Source organism: Onychomys torridus, chromosome 13 (assembly GCF_903995425.1).
Source record: "Onychomys torridus chromosome 13, mOncTor1.1, whole genome shotgun sequence".
NCBI lineage: Eukaryota > Metazoa > Chordata > Mammalia > Rodentia > Cricetidae > Onychomys > Onychomys torridus.
In genome coordinates, this window is record NC_050455.1 from 51,560,102 (window position 1) to 51,575,478 (window position 15,377).

General features: G+C 41.8%; 1 protein-coding gene and 1 pseudogene across 3 annotated transcripts in view; both read right to left on the reverse strand.

The window, feature by feature from the left end:
• The window catches only part of Piezo2 (piezo type mechanosensitive ion channel component 2), a 376,725-nt gene that overhangs the window by 164,004 nt on the left and 197,344 nt on the right, over positions 1–15,377 (reverse strand). For all 3 annotated transcript variants that reach the window (XM_036205320.1, XM_036205319.1, XM_036205318.1), the window contains exon 4: positions 7,117–7,159. In XM_036205320.1, the coding sequence (XP_036061213.1) occupies positions 7,117–7,159 (43 nt within the window). The remainder of the gene's footprint in view (positions 1–7,116; positions 7,160–15,377) is intronic.
• On the reverse strand, positions 2,555–2,663 carry LOC118595058 (annotated as a pseudogene).

Consider the following 15,377-nt stretch of genomic DNA (forward strand, 5'->3'; position numbering starts at 1 on the left):
AAGGAACAGCCTGCCCTTCCTGGACTGGGCTACAGTAGCGTAAGAAACTGATTTATTTCCTGTATCTCTCATCAGTTAACTTGGCTCTTCAAGGCAGATGGAATACAAGGTGTTCCATCCACAAAGCAGGTAGGGATCCCCTCTTGTTGTGACCACTTGGCAGCTGGAGGAAAGAAACTTAGAAACAGAGTAAGGCTGATGGAAGGTCAGGAGAATGAGGGGATTTTGCACAGAGACACAAAGAATAAAGCCACACCATCTCGCCTGTACAACAGGGGTAGCCTGCCCCAGCCACAGGTCGCCTCATCATCTGGCAGGATGCTGTGTGGTAATGGTGAGAAAATGCTAGATTCCCTTCTGGTCCTGTCGAAGCCCCCTCTCTAAACACTGTAGCTGAATACCCCGTGCAGCCCTGTCAGGAAGTCCTTCATTCATTCTATAGCCACCTGATTAACTAACCCATGTGGGTACTGAGAAATGAAGATCAGTCTAATTTAGACAATTAAGGACTTTCCTACATAAAAGAGGAGACACATAGAAATGAGTTTCCAGACAGTGCATTACATCTCATAACAGGAGAAATTGACAGTTGTCATGGGGAAGTCTGGGTACAAAGGTCAGGAAAGGCCTACCAAGCAGGCAGTGCTGATTAAGATGGGCCCAACAGGTGGATTTTCTCCATAGTGGGTGCAGCAAACCTAATAGCACATAGAAGGCGGCAGGAAGCTGTAGGCTCCCCAGAGAACAGAGCCGAGCCTTTGAATCATGTCTCCCTACATTGTGAACAATTCTAGGAGAATGTGTGTTCAGTAGAACAGGCTATTTTTGGTGTTTTATTTTACATTTTAAAATGTTCTTTGAAGTGACAAAGTGTTGCATTCCACAATCATAAGAAATCATTGCATAAAACACATACAATTACACTGACAGTGATGTCATCTGAGTCTAGGAGTGATAACACACACTTACCGAGAATAAAGTCTTGGCTTTGGAAGTGAAAATGGGCAAGAGATCAGTAAAAGCCTGTTATTTTTAAACAGGCAGCAGCCAGCTTGACCTGAAAGCAGGAACCTGTCATTCTGTGGGCAGGCTGCTGGGCTCCAGGCTAATTACCTGATGAATTTTTTTCTCAGATGAAACCTGCAGCTCGCTTTGGAAGGAGAAACCACATCTAGAACCTATTGTGATTCTATTGTGGTGCCTGTTGCTAACATTCTATCACCTTTCTGCCTTTATCCCAAATGCTGCCTACAGAGTATGTGGTGCAGTGGCAAATGCAGGTGGAAGCGTTTCAAATCCAGTGCACAGTTCTCCAAGCACACTGGACCTTACTGAACAACATGTGCTACCATTGACACTTGACACAGATGCACACTGGCCTGCAGAGTTCCAGGGTCTTCATCACATCGTGTCCAAATGAGAATCTAACCTTTGCTGTGCTAAGCCACTGAGAATTTGGGCCATCCTAGTTCAGAACTCTTTCTTAGAACGGGAAGAGTGTCAGTGACTGTACACTGTCAGACCTGTCTAGCATAACTGTGAAGAGGCCAGCAGACGGATATTTACAATCATAAACTCTGAAAATTTGTACAGAAATCGAGGTTTCTAATTGAAATCTAAATAGGTTAAGCATGTCTCTTCTATGTTAACAAATAGAGTTTGCTTTTGATGGGTGAATATTAATATTGTAATATGTTGGAGGGGCCAAAAAATGAAGGAACCCACACTCTGGAATCTCCTCTTAGGGCATAGCACACTTCTGTAATGAAGTCCTGATGTGCTCTCTCTCCCTCCCTCCATCCCTCCTCTCTCTCTCTCTCTCTCTCTCTCTCTCTCTCTCTCTCTCTCATACATTAAAGAAAGTCTCAAGCACTGTGTTGTTTCTTCTGTGTAGGTCAAATACAGCTCTGAAAAAGCAAAGGACATTTTCTTCCAGAACTGTAATGTTGTTACCATGCCTAAGGGTGCAAACAGTAGTGAATCTTGGGATGACTGAAGGCCCAGTCGACATTTCAGTTTCCAGATCCCATCAAAAATGTCACTTTCCTGTCCTGATATATATTTATTCTGCTATTCCAACATCATGAGTATAGACACAGGGTATTTAGAAAGGCAACATCTGGATGTATCTCACAGGATGGTCCCACTGCAGGTGGGAGGCAGACAGAGAGCCCCAAGTCCTTTCTTTCAGCATACACCAGCAACACACGACGTCTGTACCTCCTTCCTGGGGAAGCTCTGAGGCTTCATCTGACAAAAAGACTTCTTCCCTCTAGGTGAGCTCATTTAAAAATAATCTGTTGCCCAACAGGTAGACGAATAAACTTCACAAAACGACTCAGTCACAAAAATGCCAACACCCGTACCACTCCTCCAAAGAATCGGAGGCTTTCTTTAAGGTGAAATCTGAGTTTTCAGTAAGGCAAACATCAGGTTAACCTTGAAGAGAGACCAAGAGCACAGCCATATTTATTGGCCCTGCTGGCCAGTTTCACGTCAACACAACCAATATCACTCCAGAGACTTACATCTGTTTTAAGATGTGACTTAATATTCAGAATGCTCCCTTCCCTTAAATGAGGAAACATAGCAGCATTTTATGACATTTAAAAAATTGAATAATTAGTAACAAACTATAGAAATGATCCCTGAAAGTATAGCTTGAACTGTTTAGGGGCCCCCAGGCAGTGGGATTGGGACCTGTTCCTAGTGTATGAGCCGGCTTTTTGGAACCTAGGGCCTATGATGGGACACTTTGCGCAGCCTTGATGCAGGGAGGTGGGGCTTGGACCACCCCATGGGAGACCTTGCCTTGGAGGGAGCAGGAAAGAGGGTGGGTTGGGGGGAATGCTGGGGGGCGGGAAGAGGGAGGACAGGGGAAAAAACTAGAATAATCAGAAAAAAATACTCAGTAGATCTGCAGTATATGCACACACACCCCCCCCGAAAAAAAAAAAAAGCGCCAAGATTACAATTCAAAAATAAACATGGCACTTGCTGAGTGTCCTAACAGTACTTTTCTTTGGAAGCATGTAGATTTAGGGAGGCGTTGGAGTATAGATATTACACCATCTGCTTTTATTCCACATAGTAATAAAATGAGAATAGTCAGTAAGACCTGGGGCATGAGGCTACATCTCCAGAAACACAGAAATAGGAAAAAATAAAGCAGAAAAAAAAGAACTTAAACCAAAAAAATTGTATGTGATACAACATTTGACACCATAGTGCTGTGGAATGTCTTGTTTGTTGTGAATAAATAAAACACTGATTGGCCAGTAGCCAGGCAGGAAATATGGGATAGGTAGGACAAACAGAGAGGAGAGGCTGGGAGGTGAAAGTCTGGAGGAGACACCAGCCTTCTGTCCAGGGAGCATCATGAAAAATCAGCAGGTAAAGCCACGGAACACGTGACGACATATAGATTAACAGAAATGGGCTGAATATAAGAGTAAGAGCTAGACAGTGGTAGGCCTGAGCTAATCATGGAACAGTTTAAATAATATAAGCATCTGTGTGTTTATTTTATAAGTGGGCTACAGGACTGCCGGGGCTTGGCAGGACTCAGAGAAAAAAAAAAAAAAAAAAAAAAAAAAAAAAACTCTAGCTACACCCTAGTGTTGGGAACCAAAAACTCCAGGGATTAACATAAGTTAACATGAGGGCTGCTCCTGGATGGAGTAATCTGCATAGTTTATTTGAATCTTTGTTACCTGTGAGACCATAGATAGTCCATAGTGGGAGTCCAGAAGTGACATCCAAACCTGCTAGTTGCCTGTTTTAGTAAATAAATAAAGTTTTCTTGGAATATAGCTAAACCCACTATCTCTAGCTAAAATGTGGTCCAACAGCAACATTGAAAAGTTGCAACAAGAATCTTTGTCATGGAATGCAAAAGTCCCTTTACAGTAGAACTTGCCAAATCCTCATCTATGAACTAGAAATGGTTTAGCAAGTGTTTGGTACATGGCATCTCTTGTCACTGAATCATCCATTACCCAGGTAAGAGTTGGTGTCCTGAAGGCTAGGAATCAAGCTTGTTTTCAGTTGTGAGATCATGTGGAAGCATCTTAGGGGAAGCTCTCCCACAAAGTGTTTTTCTTGAGTAACACTGAAGACTCAACTTGTTTTTTATGGGACACTGGTCCAAGGTATGTGCTATTAGAGGATACAGCAATACCATTTCTTACCAGATTGGAAAAGAAATCTCAAGAGTGACAGCATCCTCTGACATTAGGGAACTGATGTCCATGGCTGATGGAAGTAATGCCACTGACTTACAGGGAGAATTTGGAATATTTACTGACATTCTGTGTGGATTTGCTTCCTCATTGTACTTGTGAGTCTATCTCCAAAATATTTGGCAAAAAAAAAAAAAATGTATGAAAGGCTACTCATGGTAGCTTTTTTTCCCCCAATGTGTGTGTGATAGTATCACTGGTTGACTTAATGAACCCATACTCATCTGAAAGAATAGTCTTTGGTCATGCCCATGAGTAAATATCTTAATTTTGTTACTGAGGTGGGAAGACGCAGGCTAAAATTGGGCAATATCCTCATCCACTGGGTCTCCAGTTATGGCCTGAATAAAAAGGAGAAAGCAGGCTGACCACAGGTATTCATTTCCTCTTTAGTGGTTGTAGATCTGATGTGGCCCACTCCCCCAAGCATTTTCTTCCTTGACCTCTCCAAAAGGACTATCCCTTGAACCATGAGACAGAATAAATCATTTTTCATTTAAATGGCTTATGATGAAGTGTTTTATCACAGGTAAAGAAACTGAGTCAGTTTCTAAGAGTAAAAGAATAGAAGAATTGTTTGTTCAAAGATAAGTTAAACCACTGAAATGATACCAAACCATAAACAAAATTTTATGTATTATCATTTAAAGAGAAGAAAACAATTAAAAATAGCAGTAGTTTACAGTCTTTCAATCATACATATCAATGGAATGTGCAATTAGGATATGCAAATTCTTAAAAAAGTACATCTCATACTCTGATTATTACTATCTTACTGGTATTATCTTGAAAATAAAATATGCATTTGGAAATTAAACAAACGAGTTCAAGAGTCAGTATTTGCAGTGAAAAAGAAGATGAACGTCAATAATCAGAGAAGTTAAATAACATGCTAAGGCTACACTTGAGTAAGAAATAGTCTAAAATCAGCATTTATTTTTCTTAGAAAAGTATGTTTCCTAGCTTCATCTACTGGCAGGACCCAGAAGCAGTGTTATACCAGAGTTGTGGCACATCTATAGAGTTTAGATGTAGTTTCAAAGCACCATTCCTCAGGAGAGACAGGCTCTTTAAAGGGAAAGATGACCATGCCATGGGCCAACATGAGACAGCTCACTGTTACAGAGACCATAAAGCTCCATGGGTCTGTCAGAAAAGAGGAAGATGATGTGAAATTGTTCCCAAATGCTAAAAAGGAAAGTGCCTAAATTTATAGGACACAATGAGTAGAATAAGAAGTTCCAGAATATTTAACATTCTGCACTTTTTAAGACAACTAACAAATCCAGCTTCTCCAAAGGTCGATGATGAAGAAAAGAAGCCAGGAAGAGTTGTGGGATACTGATCTAAATAAAGAAGCTATTCAAAACAAGAAAAGTGATGTTTTTTGATGGGATCAGGAAATTGAAATATCGATTGGGCCGTCAGTCATCCCAACACTCACTACTGTCTGCAGCCTTAGGCAAAGTAACAACGTTACAGTTCTGGAGGAAAATGTCCTTTGTAGTTGTTGACCTACACAAAAGGTCACATTGCTTGAGACTTACTTTAAAATGAGAGAGAGAGAGAGAGAGAGAGAGAGAGAGAGAGCGAGCCTAGAAAACATGGCTAAGTCTTACTGAAGCTGAGAGGTGGAGACAGGACATCTGTGTTGTTATTTTCCCTGCTTTATATGTGCTTCAAAGTTTTTATAATACGAAAGAAGGATCGAAAGGAAGATTCATGCAGAGACTCCACACTGCAGCCTTCCTTATTCTTTGTGGGTTTGGCCATCCCCTAACCCAATATCCTTAGACTTGCCTCCCTGCTATCCTGAGGAACTATCTATGAGAAGTTACAGAAAACCGAACTTTGATGGTTCTGGGAGAAGAGACGTGTATATAGGGAAATAAACAAGGCTTTGTATCTGCATAGGAACATGGCCAAGTTGATGCTGTCACAGTGGGCCTGGTGAAGATTGTCTTCTTCCACCACTACTTAAAAAAAAAAGGAAGTGCTTTTAAGCACACTCTTATTTCCTTTGTATGTTTTAAGTACTCTGTTGGCTTGATAAATCGAATTTTGAATAAAATGACCTAGTAAAAATATTCTTTTGAAACAAAATAAAATTAAAATTACTTCTCTCTGGTTCAATGGCTACGTCCACATTGAAGTTTCTACATGGGTATCACACACCTCTGGGAGAAAGCCATTTGCTATGTCTGCTCCCTTCATTTCCAAGTGCAGGTAGCTCAAAGGACCAGCACTGACCAGACATGGCTACCATCTTCCGGATGCTACTGGGAGTCATCTCCTTTTCTTTTAGGAAAATGCCAGTGTGGAAATGCTTAGGAATGAGTGACGGGATCTAAAACAAGGTGATGAAGGCAAGAGAAGGTCAATTCTGCTTGCTGGAGTTCTGTAATTATAGAGCTCATCTTTCAGACCTACTTTCTGGTCCAAGAAGCATTCTCATATCAATGCTGAATTTCTTCTGTATTTCTCTTCTGCATAGATGATTATCTTATTTGTATTTTATGGTTTTCTTTTCTATTCTTTCTTTTCTTTCATTTTTTTTTTTAGACAAGGTCTCATATAATCCAGACTGGTCTCAAACTTCCCATATACCTGAGGCAGGCCTTGAACTACCAGTTTTCCTGTCTCCATCTCTTAGGTGTGAAGATTACTAGGCAAGGGTTTTATAAAACGAAGCTCTAATTTTACAAAGAAAGTGACGCTCAGAAACATAAAATGACATCATGCCCAAGGTCACAAGGTCACAGCAGTGATGGCAAGGCCATTGATTCCCAAGGAGAAAACCACTTAGAATAAAATGGGACAGTGGTGGCTAACGGGTGGGGGTGGGGGTGGGGCGGCTATGCTCATCCCTGCTTACCTTTCAAAGCCGATCTGCCGGAAGGTCTTTTCCCATGTTGAGCCTGCAAGGTAAGGAGAACACAGTCAGCACACTCATAGACTCAGTTTGACCCTGCTGCTTCACATTCCCATGAAATGACTTTTTCCCTTGAACTCATCACTCCCACATCCAGTCTGCATATGGCCTTTGTATAGTTTTGTTTTTCCTTTCATTTCATGCTTAATTAATAATTCAGTGATACAAAGATAATTAGATTCATCATATCAAATATTCATCATCCCTTTGTAATGCAAACATTCAAAATCCTCACTCATGGTGATTTTGAAAAATACAGTAATTTATTGTTCAGTTGAATTTAATATTGTTTATCTCTTCCATCAAATTGTAATTTTGTACTTGACCACATCTCCCCTCCATAACCTCTCTACCATCTAGTAACACCATTTTACTCTTCTTCTATGAGATCAATTTTTCAAGATGCCACAAATGTTACAAAAGCAAAATCAGACAAAAGGAATTACATCAAACTGAAGTTGGTAATCTAGACATCTCAGTGTATCCAGCTGAGTAAAATGTGAGTCCCATTCTCACTAAAAATAATGTAATGAGGCTAAATCCTTAAAGCATTTGCTGTGCAAACATGAGGACCAGAGATGGGATCCACACAACCCACAGAAGTTCTAGCTTTTATTAAATACTATTCTAGTGGAGATTGTGCATGTGCTGAAGTTAAGGGTTTGTGATAACTCACAGTATTTTTACGTTTTTATTTTAGTCACTATGGCAAACAGTCCCCCATCTGGCCCTCAGTTTGTAAGTTGTGTATGCACCTGCTGATAACCACAATAGATCACTTCTGGTTATTTACTGGTGCCTTATTCTGTAAGCACAAATGGAGAGTTCAACCTGTGATCTCCAGCTAAGAAGATGTTCACAAGTTCAAGGAAACTAGGCAGATACTGACATCACTTTCTTGAGAATTCTGTCCCACATGCTTGATCTCCAAATTGCCACAGAGATGTCCAGGGACAGGTGGGATTACAGAGGACCAAGGAAATCCCAGGGGTTGTCTGGACTAATCTCAAGAGAGGCTGAATTAGTCTTGAGGGACCATAACACAGTGCTTCACCTGGAGGCTGGGTCTATGTTAACTGGTCACAGAATAATGTCTTAGATAATGTGAAAGACTAAATTTCAGAGATAAATGGCATACTGATTTAAACCAAATTCAGAGGTATTTTCTGGAATGACGTCACGAGGATGCAGCTGAATTCTAATTTGCTTTGGGAGTATGACTTAAATCTAACCAGGCCAGGAATTTCTCTTGGCCCCCAGCCAGGAAAGTGACCTATATATAAAGATCTTCCTTTGTGTGAATGTCGTGTAACACAACGGAGCATCCTTATCTCAAGAATTCTTTGTGCTTTTGATCTTAGCCATTCTGACAGGTGTAAGGTGTTATCTCAGAGTCATTTTGATTTGCATTTCTCGGATAATTAGGGATGTTGAGCAATTCCTTAAATGTCTTTCAGCCATTTGAACTTCCTCTGTGGAGAATTCTCTGTTTAGTTCTATAGCCCATTTCTTAATTGGACTGTTGGGCATTTTGATGTCTAATTTCTTGAGTTCTTTATATATTCTGGATATCAGCCCTCTGTCAGATGTGGGGTTGGTGAAGACCTTTTCCCATTCTGTAGGCTGTCATTTTGTCTTGTTGACCGTGTCCTTTGCTCTACAAAAGCTTCTCAGTTTCAGCAGGTCCCATTGATTGATTGTTTCTCTCAGTGTCTGTGCTACTGGTGTTATATTTGGAAAGTGATCTCCGGTGCCAATGCATTCAAGAGTACTTCCTACTTTCTCTACTATCAGGTTCAGAGTAGCTGGATTTATGTTGAGGTCTTTGATCCACTTGGATTTAAGTTTTGTGCACGGTGACAGATATGGATCTATTTGCAGCCTTCTACACATTGACATCCAGTTATGCCAGCACCATTTGTTGAAGATGCTTTCTTTTTTCCATTATACATTTTTGACTTCTTTGTCAAAAATTATATGTTCATAGGTGTGCGGGTTAATGTCAGGGTCTTCAATTCGATTCCATTGGTCCACATGTTGGTTTTTATGCCAGTACCAAGCTGTTTTTATTACAGTAGCTCTATAGTAGAGCTTGAGGTCGGGGATTGTGATGCCTCCAAAGCTTAGGGGAGCAGGAGATCCCAGCTGGATCAAGAACAGAAAGGGAGAATGAGGAATAACAGACCATGATAAATGAAGACCACATGAGAACAGGAATAGGCAGAGTGCTGGAGAGGTCCCCAAAAATCCACAATGATACATCCTCTGTAGACTGCTGGCAATGGTCGAGAGAAAGCCTGATCTGACCTAGTCTGGTGATCGGATGGCCAAACACCCTAACAGTCGTCTTGGAACTCTCATCCAATAACTGAAGGAAGTGGATGCAGAGATCCTCAGCCAGGCCCCAGGTGGAGCTCCAGGTGTCCCATTGTCGAGAAAGAGGAGGGACTGTAAGAGTGTGAATTGTTGAGCCCAAGATTGGAAAAAGCACAGGGACAAATAGCCAAATGAATGGAAGCACATGAATTATGAACCACAGGCTGTGGAGCCCCCAGCTGGATCAGGCCCTCTGGATAAGTGAGACAATCAAATAGCTTGAACTGTTTGGGAGGCATCCAGTCTGTGGGACCAGGATCTGTCCTTAGTGCATGAGCTGGCTGTTTGGAACCTTGGGCTTACACAGGGACACTTTGCTCAGTCTGGAAGGAGGTGACAGGACCTGCCTCTACTGAATCCACCAGGTTTAAATGAATCCCCAGGGGTGCCTTGATCCTGGAGGACATGGGAATGGAGGGGAGGGGCTGGGAGGAGGGTGGTGGCAGGAGGGGGGAGGACAGGGGAACCCATGGCTGATGTATAAAATTTAAAACACATAATAATAAAGAAAAAGAAGAAGACACATATAAGAAAGAAAAAAAAAAAAGAATTCTTTGAAGAGAATGGTATACTCCAGAAGCCCTACCAATTCAGACAATGGTGAATACAAGCCTGTGGGTAGAAGGCAGGTGATTGAGCTGGCCGCCACCTGGACCACATTATGAGGTGGGAATGATGATTCCTGCCAGAGGGAATCTCTCATCAGGAACAGAGCAAGGGTGTGGCGCAGTCAGGTGATAGTGAGAGGGCTTGATGCTGTTCTTCCTGACTTCTGCTTCCGGTGAAAACCAAAACACCTTAATTTTCCTCTATTTCCATCATTTTTTCCAGATCTTCTCAATATTTTCTCAGTTTTTCTTCTTCTTTTAATTCTAAGCAAACCTTTTCCCTAACCGATTTCATTTATTGTCAAGGTAAAATTAAAATATAAATGACTTTGAACACGTAGCTTTCACTTAAGAAACAGGGCCTAAGCGATTACTGAAAAATGTAAATTTAATCAAACAAGCAAGACAAAAATCATGATTTTTGGCTCAAGACATCCAACACTCTTTGAAATAAATGTGGTTAAGCAACTGGTCCGTGTACCATGGAGACAGCAGAATGCCGTCTGTCGTCAGTTCTGTCGAGTCTTGATGACTTTCACATCACAGGCTCATCTGCTTTTGCTGCTGGTACTTGCTTACCATCTGCATGTGCTAGAAGCATCTGGATACATTAAAATATGGTTTCTGCCCTTAAGCCCCAAATACATTAGAGGTTTGAGTTTTTATGTCCTTGGTGAGCACTTAGTCACGATAAAACAAGAAATTCTCAATAAATGAAACAGACATACCCAGATCCTTTGGCACAGAGGATATTTTTGGCAGCTCATTATGCAGTTGCTGAAGAATTCTTTTAAAGCCATTAGCCGTGATGTACGGCGGTAAGCTGATATTATTCGCCTTTGCCAGTGCAGCCCCTCATGTCAAAAACAGCAGAGAAAACAAAAGCACACGGCCAACTTCCTCGATTGAACACTTCAAATGAGATTTACAGGGGTCCCTCACCTGTGGTTTTCCATGCTCTAGTACCAGGAACCCACAGTCATCTGTGGTCTAAAATATTAAATGGAAAATTCCAGAAGTAAATGGCTCACAAGTTTTAAATGACTTTCATTATAGTAGATTGCCATAATTATTCTATTTTATGAGCTGTTATTGTCATTAACCTTATTGAGTCTCATGTAGAAGTAACACTTTATCCTAAGTGTGTATATAAGAGAAAACATAATTCCTAGGGCTTTTTGCTATTCCCATTTTAGCAGCCACTGGGAGCCTGGGAACATGTGTCCCCCACCCCCCACGCCTGTAGGTGAGGAGGATCACTGTACTCCACAGAGGAGTCTAAACCAGGCCGTATTTTCCAGGAGAGGGCAAGCAATAGAACAAAACTCCTAGCATACAGAAAGGGATGAAATTCCTAACAGAGTTTTGTTTTTTTCCCTTTCTAATGTTGGCCATGAATTAGGATTCTTCACTTTTTAAAAACTGCCCGTTAGTGCCCCAGCCTCCTGTTCAACAGAATCGTAATCTAAGCAGAAGACAGTAGCGTGTGGATGGAGTGGCACTGGAGTCTAACAACATTCACTTGAGAAGGTAGCTCCAATATCTGGCCTGGGTATTCCTGGGGTGACAATACTCCAGAGCACCTCTAAGCTGACTGCCAGGGAGCAGCCATGCGGTCTCCCCAGACTTGTCAGCAACTGTTCCTTACATGTAAAGAGTGCTCTACCTCTTGAGTCTCATGCTTTGTAACAAATATATCAATTTATTTGTGTGTGTGTGTGTGTGTGTGTGTGTGTGTGTGTGTGTGAGATACCACAGTGCATATGTAGAAATCTGTGGACAACTTGTGGAGTTGGTTCTCTCCTCCCAACACACGGATGCTGGGGATCAAACTCCAGTCTTCAGGCTCAGTGGCAATTGCTTTTACCTGCTGAATCATTTTACCAGCCCCTTATTCTTGAGATTTTATTTTTTTAATAGATTTTTTTTTTCATACAGTAAATTTTGATTATGGTTTCTCCTCCTCCAACTCCTCTCAGATCCTTGCTACTTCCCCACCCATCCAAGCCCACACCCATTCTATCTTTCATTAGAATACAAACAGGCAGCCGGGCAGTGGTGGCGCACGCCTTTAATCCCAGCACTTGGGAGGCAGAGCCAGGTGGATCTCTGTGAGTTTGAAGCCAGCCTGGTCTACAGAGAAATCCTGTCTCGAAAAACAACAACAAAAAGGAATACAAACAGGCATGTAAAACAACAACAAATAATAATAAAATTAAAAGAAGCAAGCCAGAATTGGACAAATGACAATGTGGGGGGGGGGGGGGCAAAGGAAACCCACAAGAAACACATAGGGACTCTGAGACTTACACATTTGCATACACAGAAAACCCATAAACACAAAAGGGACCTGTAAGCTTAAAAAGAAAAGAAAAAAGTTCCCAAACTACCATTGAGTTCATTTTGTGTTGGCCCCTACTGCTAGGCATGGGGCTTTGTGCTAAGTGTGGTTTGTATCCCTGGTGACACTCACTCTGTTGGAAAAAAATTAAGTTTTCCTTTGTGAGCAGGGTTATCAATTGAAGATAGCTTCTGGTCTGAGGCTGGGGGCTTTTGTGGACTTCCTCTGTCAGCACTGGGACCTCATCTGGTTTAGACCGGTACAGGCTCTGTGCATGCTGCCACAGTCTGTGAGCAATATGTCCATGGTCCAGTTGTATCCAGAAGGCCTTATTATTTCCTTCGCTTCCCCCATGCCCCGGCTCTTACACTCTTTCCTCTCTTCCACAGAGTTCCCTGAGCCCTGAGGGGAGAGATTTGGTGGAGACCTCCTCTTCCGGTTGAGTGTTCCCAGGTCTCTCAGTCTCTGCACATTGTCTGGCTATGAGTCTCTGTAGCTGTTCCCATCTGTTGCAGAAGGAAGCCTCTCTGATGATGGTTGAGTAAGTCACTGATCTATGAATATAGCCAAATGTTGTTAGGAGCCATTTTATTGAACTTTTAATTGATATGTTAAATTCTGATTTGAAACATTCTTAAAAATTGATAGAAATTCTTTAAAATGCCTTCACCATTCTCCACAGTATTTGTTTTCCTGCAAATTAACAACAAAACAGCTCATATCATTAAACCTCTACAAGGTACTAGCCTACATGTATTAGCTAAGTAAATACCCTTGAACATTCAATGAAGTCACTACTACTATTCTATCCTATGCTCAGTTGAGAAATCCAAGGTTCAGATTAATGTTAACTTCACTCTGCTTTGTCTAACATTAGGCACTGTGTTCAGGTATCACCTTCTTTGACAGGCTGGATGCTTGTCCCAGAATCCACTTGTTGCTAACTAACCCTAAATTCATGTTATTCATGGTACTTGAAGGTTGGGTCTTAAAGAGGTTATTAAAATTAATAAGGCCATGTGAGTGTGGTCCCCCTATGGCATTGGTGGCTATTGAGAAAGAGAGACTTGAGCTGGAACCTCACTGTATCTCCATGACACTGCAATACAGCGGCATGTAGTGGGTAGCCATTCCAGCCTTGGCCTGGAAGTTCCAACCCCCATTGAGGCTTTGGTAATGGTCACGCCTACAAGGCAGGGCTGAGAGAGGACACTGAAGACCTGAGTTTCGGATGCCAGGGCTCCTTTTGGTGCCTGATCCTGGACACTGGAGGTAGACTGAGCAGAGTTCTCCAGAGAACACCGCCGGACTGCGCCATACCTTTGTCAGACCCTACAACCTACCTATCCCTTCATTTGTAAGTTACCCCACAAAATAAACCTCCCTTTTAACTACGTGGAGTGGCCTTAATAATTTCACCAATAGTGGAAGGTTCCCAACAGAGGCTGCACCATGCCACTGGCCTTCAGCAGCAGGAGATGGTTAAGCTTCTGGTCTTTCGTCACCCAGTCTGGGGTATTCAGTTGCAGCAACAGCTTGCTCTTTATTCCCCTTCCCATCACTTCTCCCATTTGATCTGGCTATAGTACAGGGTGAAGCCTTTCACCCCCTTCTATCCTCGGGATCTGATTATTCATCTCAGATGCACAGGAGTAGGTAAGTTGTAGCTATCTCTCATCATTCCTGTGTGTTTCCTTGGTTTGGTTAAATATTCAAAATGCACAGCAAGGTTTCAAGTATACAAATAAATGTCAGTAAAAGGTCAAATACGGACATGTGGTACATACAAGACAGAACCAGGGTGAGCATCTTTTCTTTGTTTCTGCGGTATCAATGTGAAGCTGTAGAACTTTATTTGAAGACAGGCATGGGCATTCTAATGACCACTCTGTTCCTGCTTGTCTTTCTTTCCTCAGACAAGTCATTCGTGGCTTCTGCTCTCTGATATGATGCTCAGAGGATTTCAGTGCATTTTTACTTTTTCATGAATGCTACTGTCAGAAAAGCAAAATTCTCCATCTTTGAATAGCAAAGTGAGCTCTTTTTATTACTATGTCTCCTCATGATTCTTTTCATCTACCATGCTTTCAACCAATTTCACATTCAACGGCAGAAAAAGTAACTGTTTTCCTTATGGTTTCAAGATGTAATAGAAAAAAAAAAAAAAAAACCACTGTCAGACAAAGAAAGCATATATTTCTTCTAGTTGAATGGTTTTATACCAAGTGCGTCTCAGACACTGAAATGATTTGAACTTAGGCCCATCTCTGCTCTTTTTGAAATAACTAGCAGAAAGGGGGCAATAATCCACAAAGTGATGGGTTTTGCTAGCATATTCCTATAAAACAGGAGTATTTTCATATACCATAGAAGCTTTCCAGCAGGCAGACATGCCACCGGGCACAGAACTTAGTGAGATAGAGCTCGAGTATCACAAATTGTCCACTATTAAAGCCTCTGCCAGAGGCTTCATTTACATCATTTTGTTAACTCTTGAAAGGAGAAGATTTGGATGAGAGTCCCAGCACGATCGTTAGGGTGTTTGGCCATCTGATCACCAGACTAGGTTAGATCAGGCTTTCTCTCAACCATTGCCAGTAGTCTACAGTGGATGTAACATTGTGGATTTCTGGAGACCTCTCTAGCACTTTGCTTCTTTCTGTTCTCATGTGGTCTTCATTTATCATGGTCTGTTATTCCTTGTTCTCCCTTTCTGTTCTTGATCTAGCTGGGATCTCCTGCTCCCCTAAGCTCTCTTTCCCTCAAACCTTGCCCTTCATTACTCCCACTGTCATCCAGGTTGTTCATGTAGATCTCATCCATTTCTCTGTCATTGGGCAATCCCTGTGTCTTTCCTAGGGTCCCGTTTTCTAGGTAGC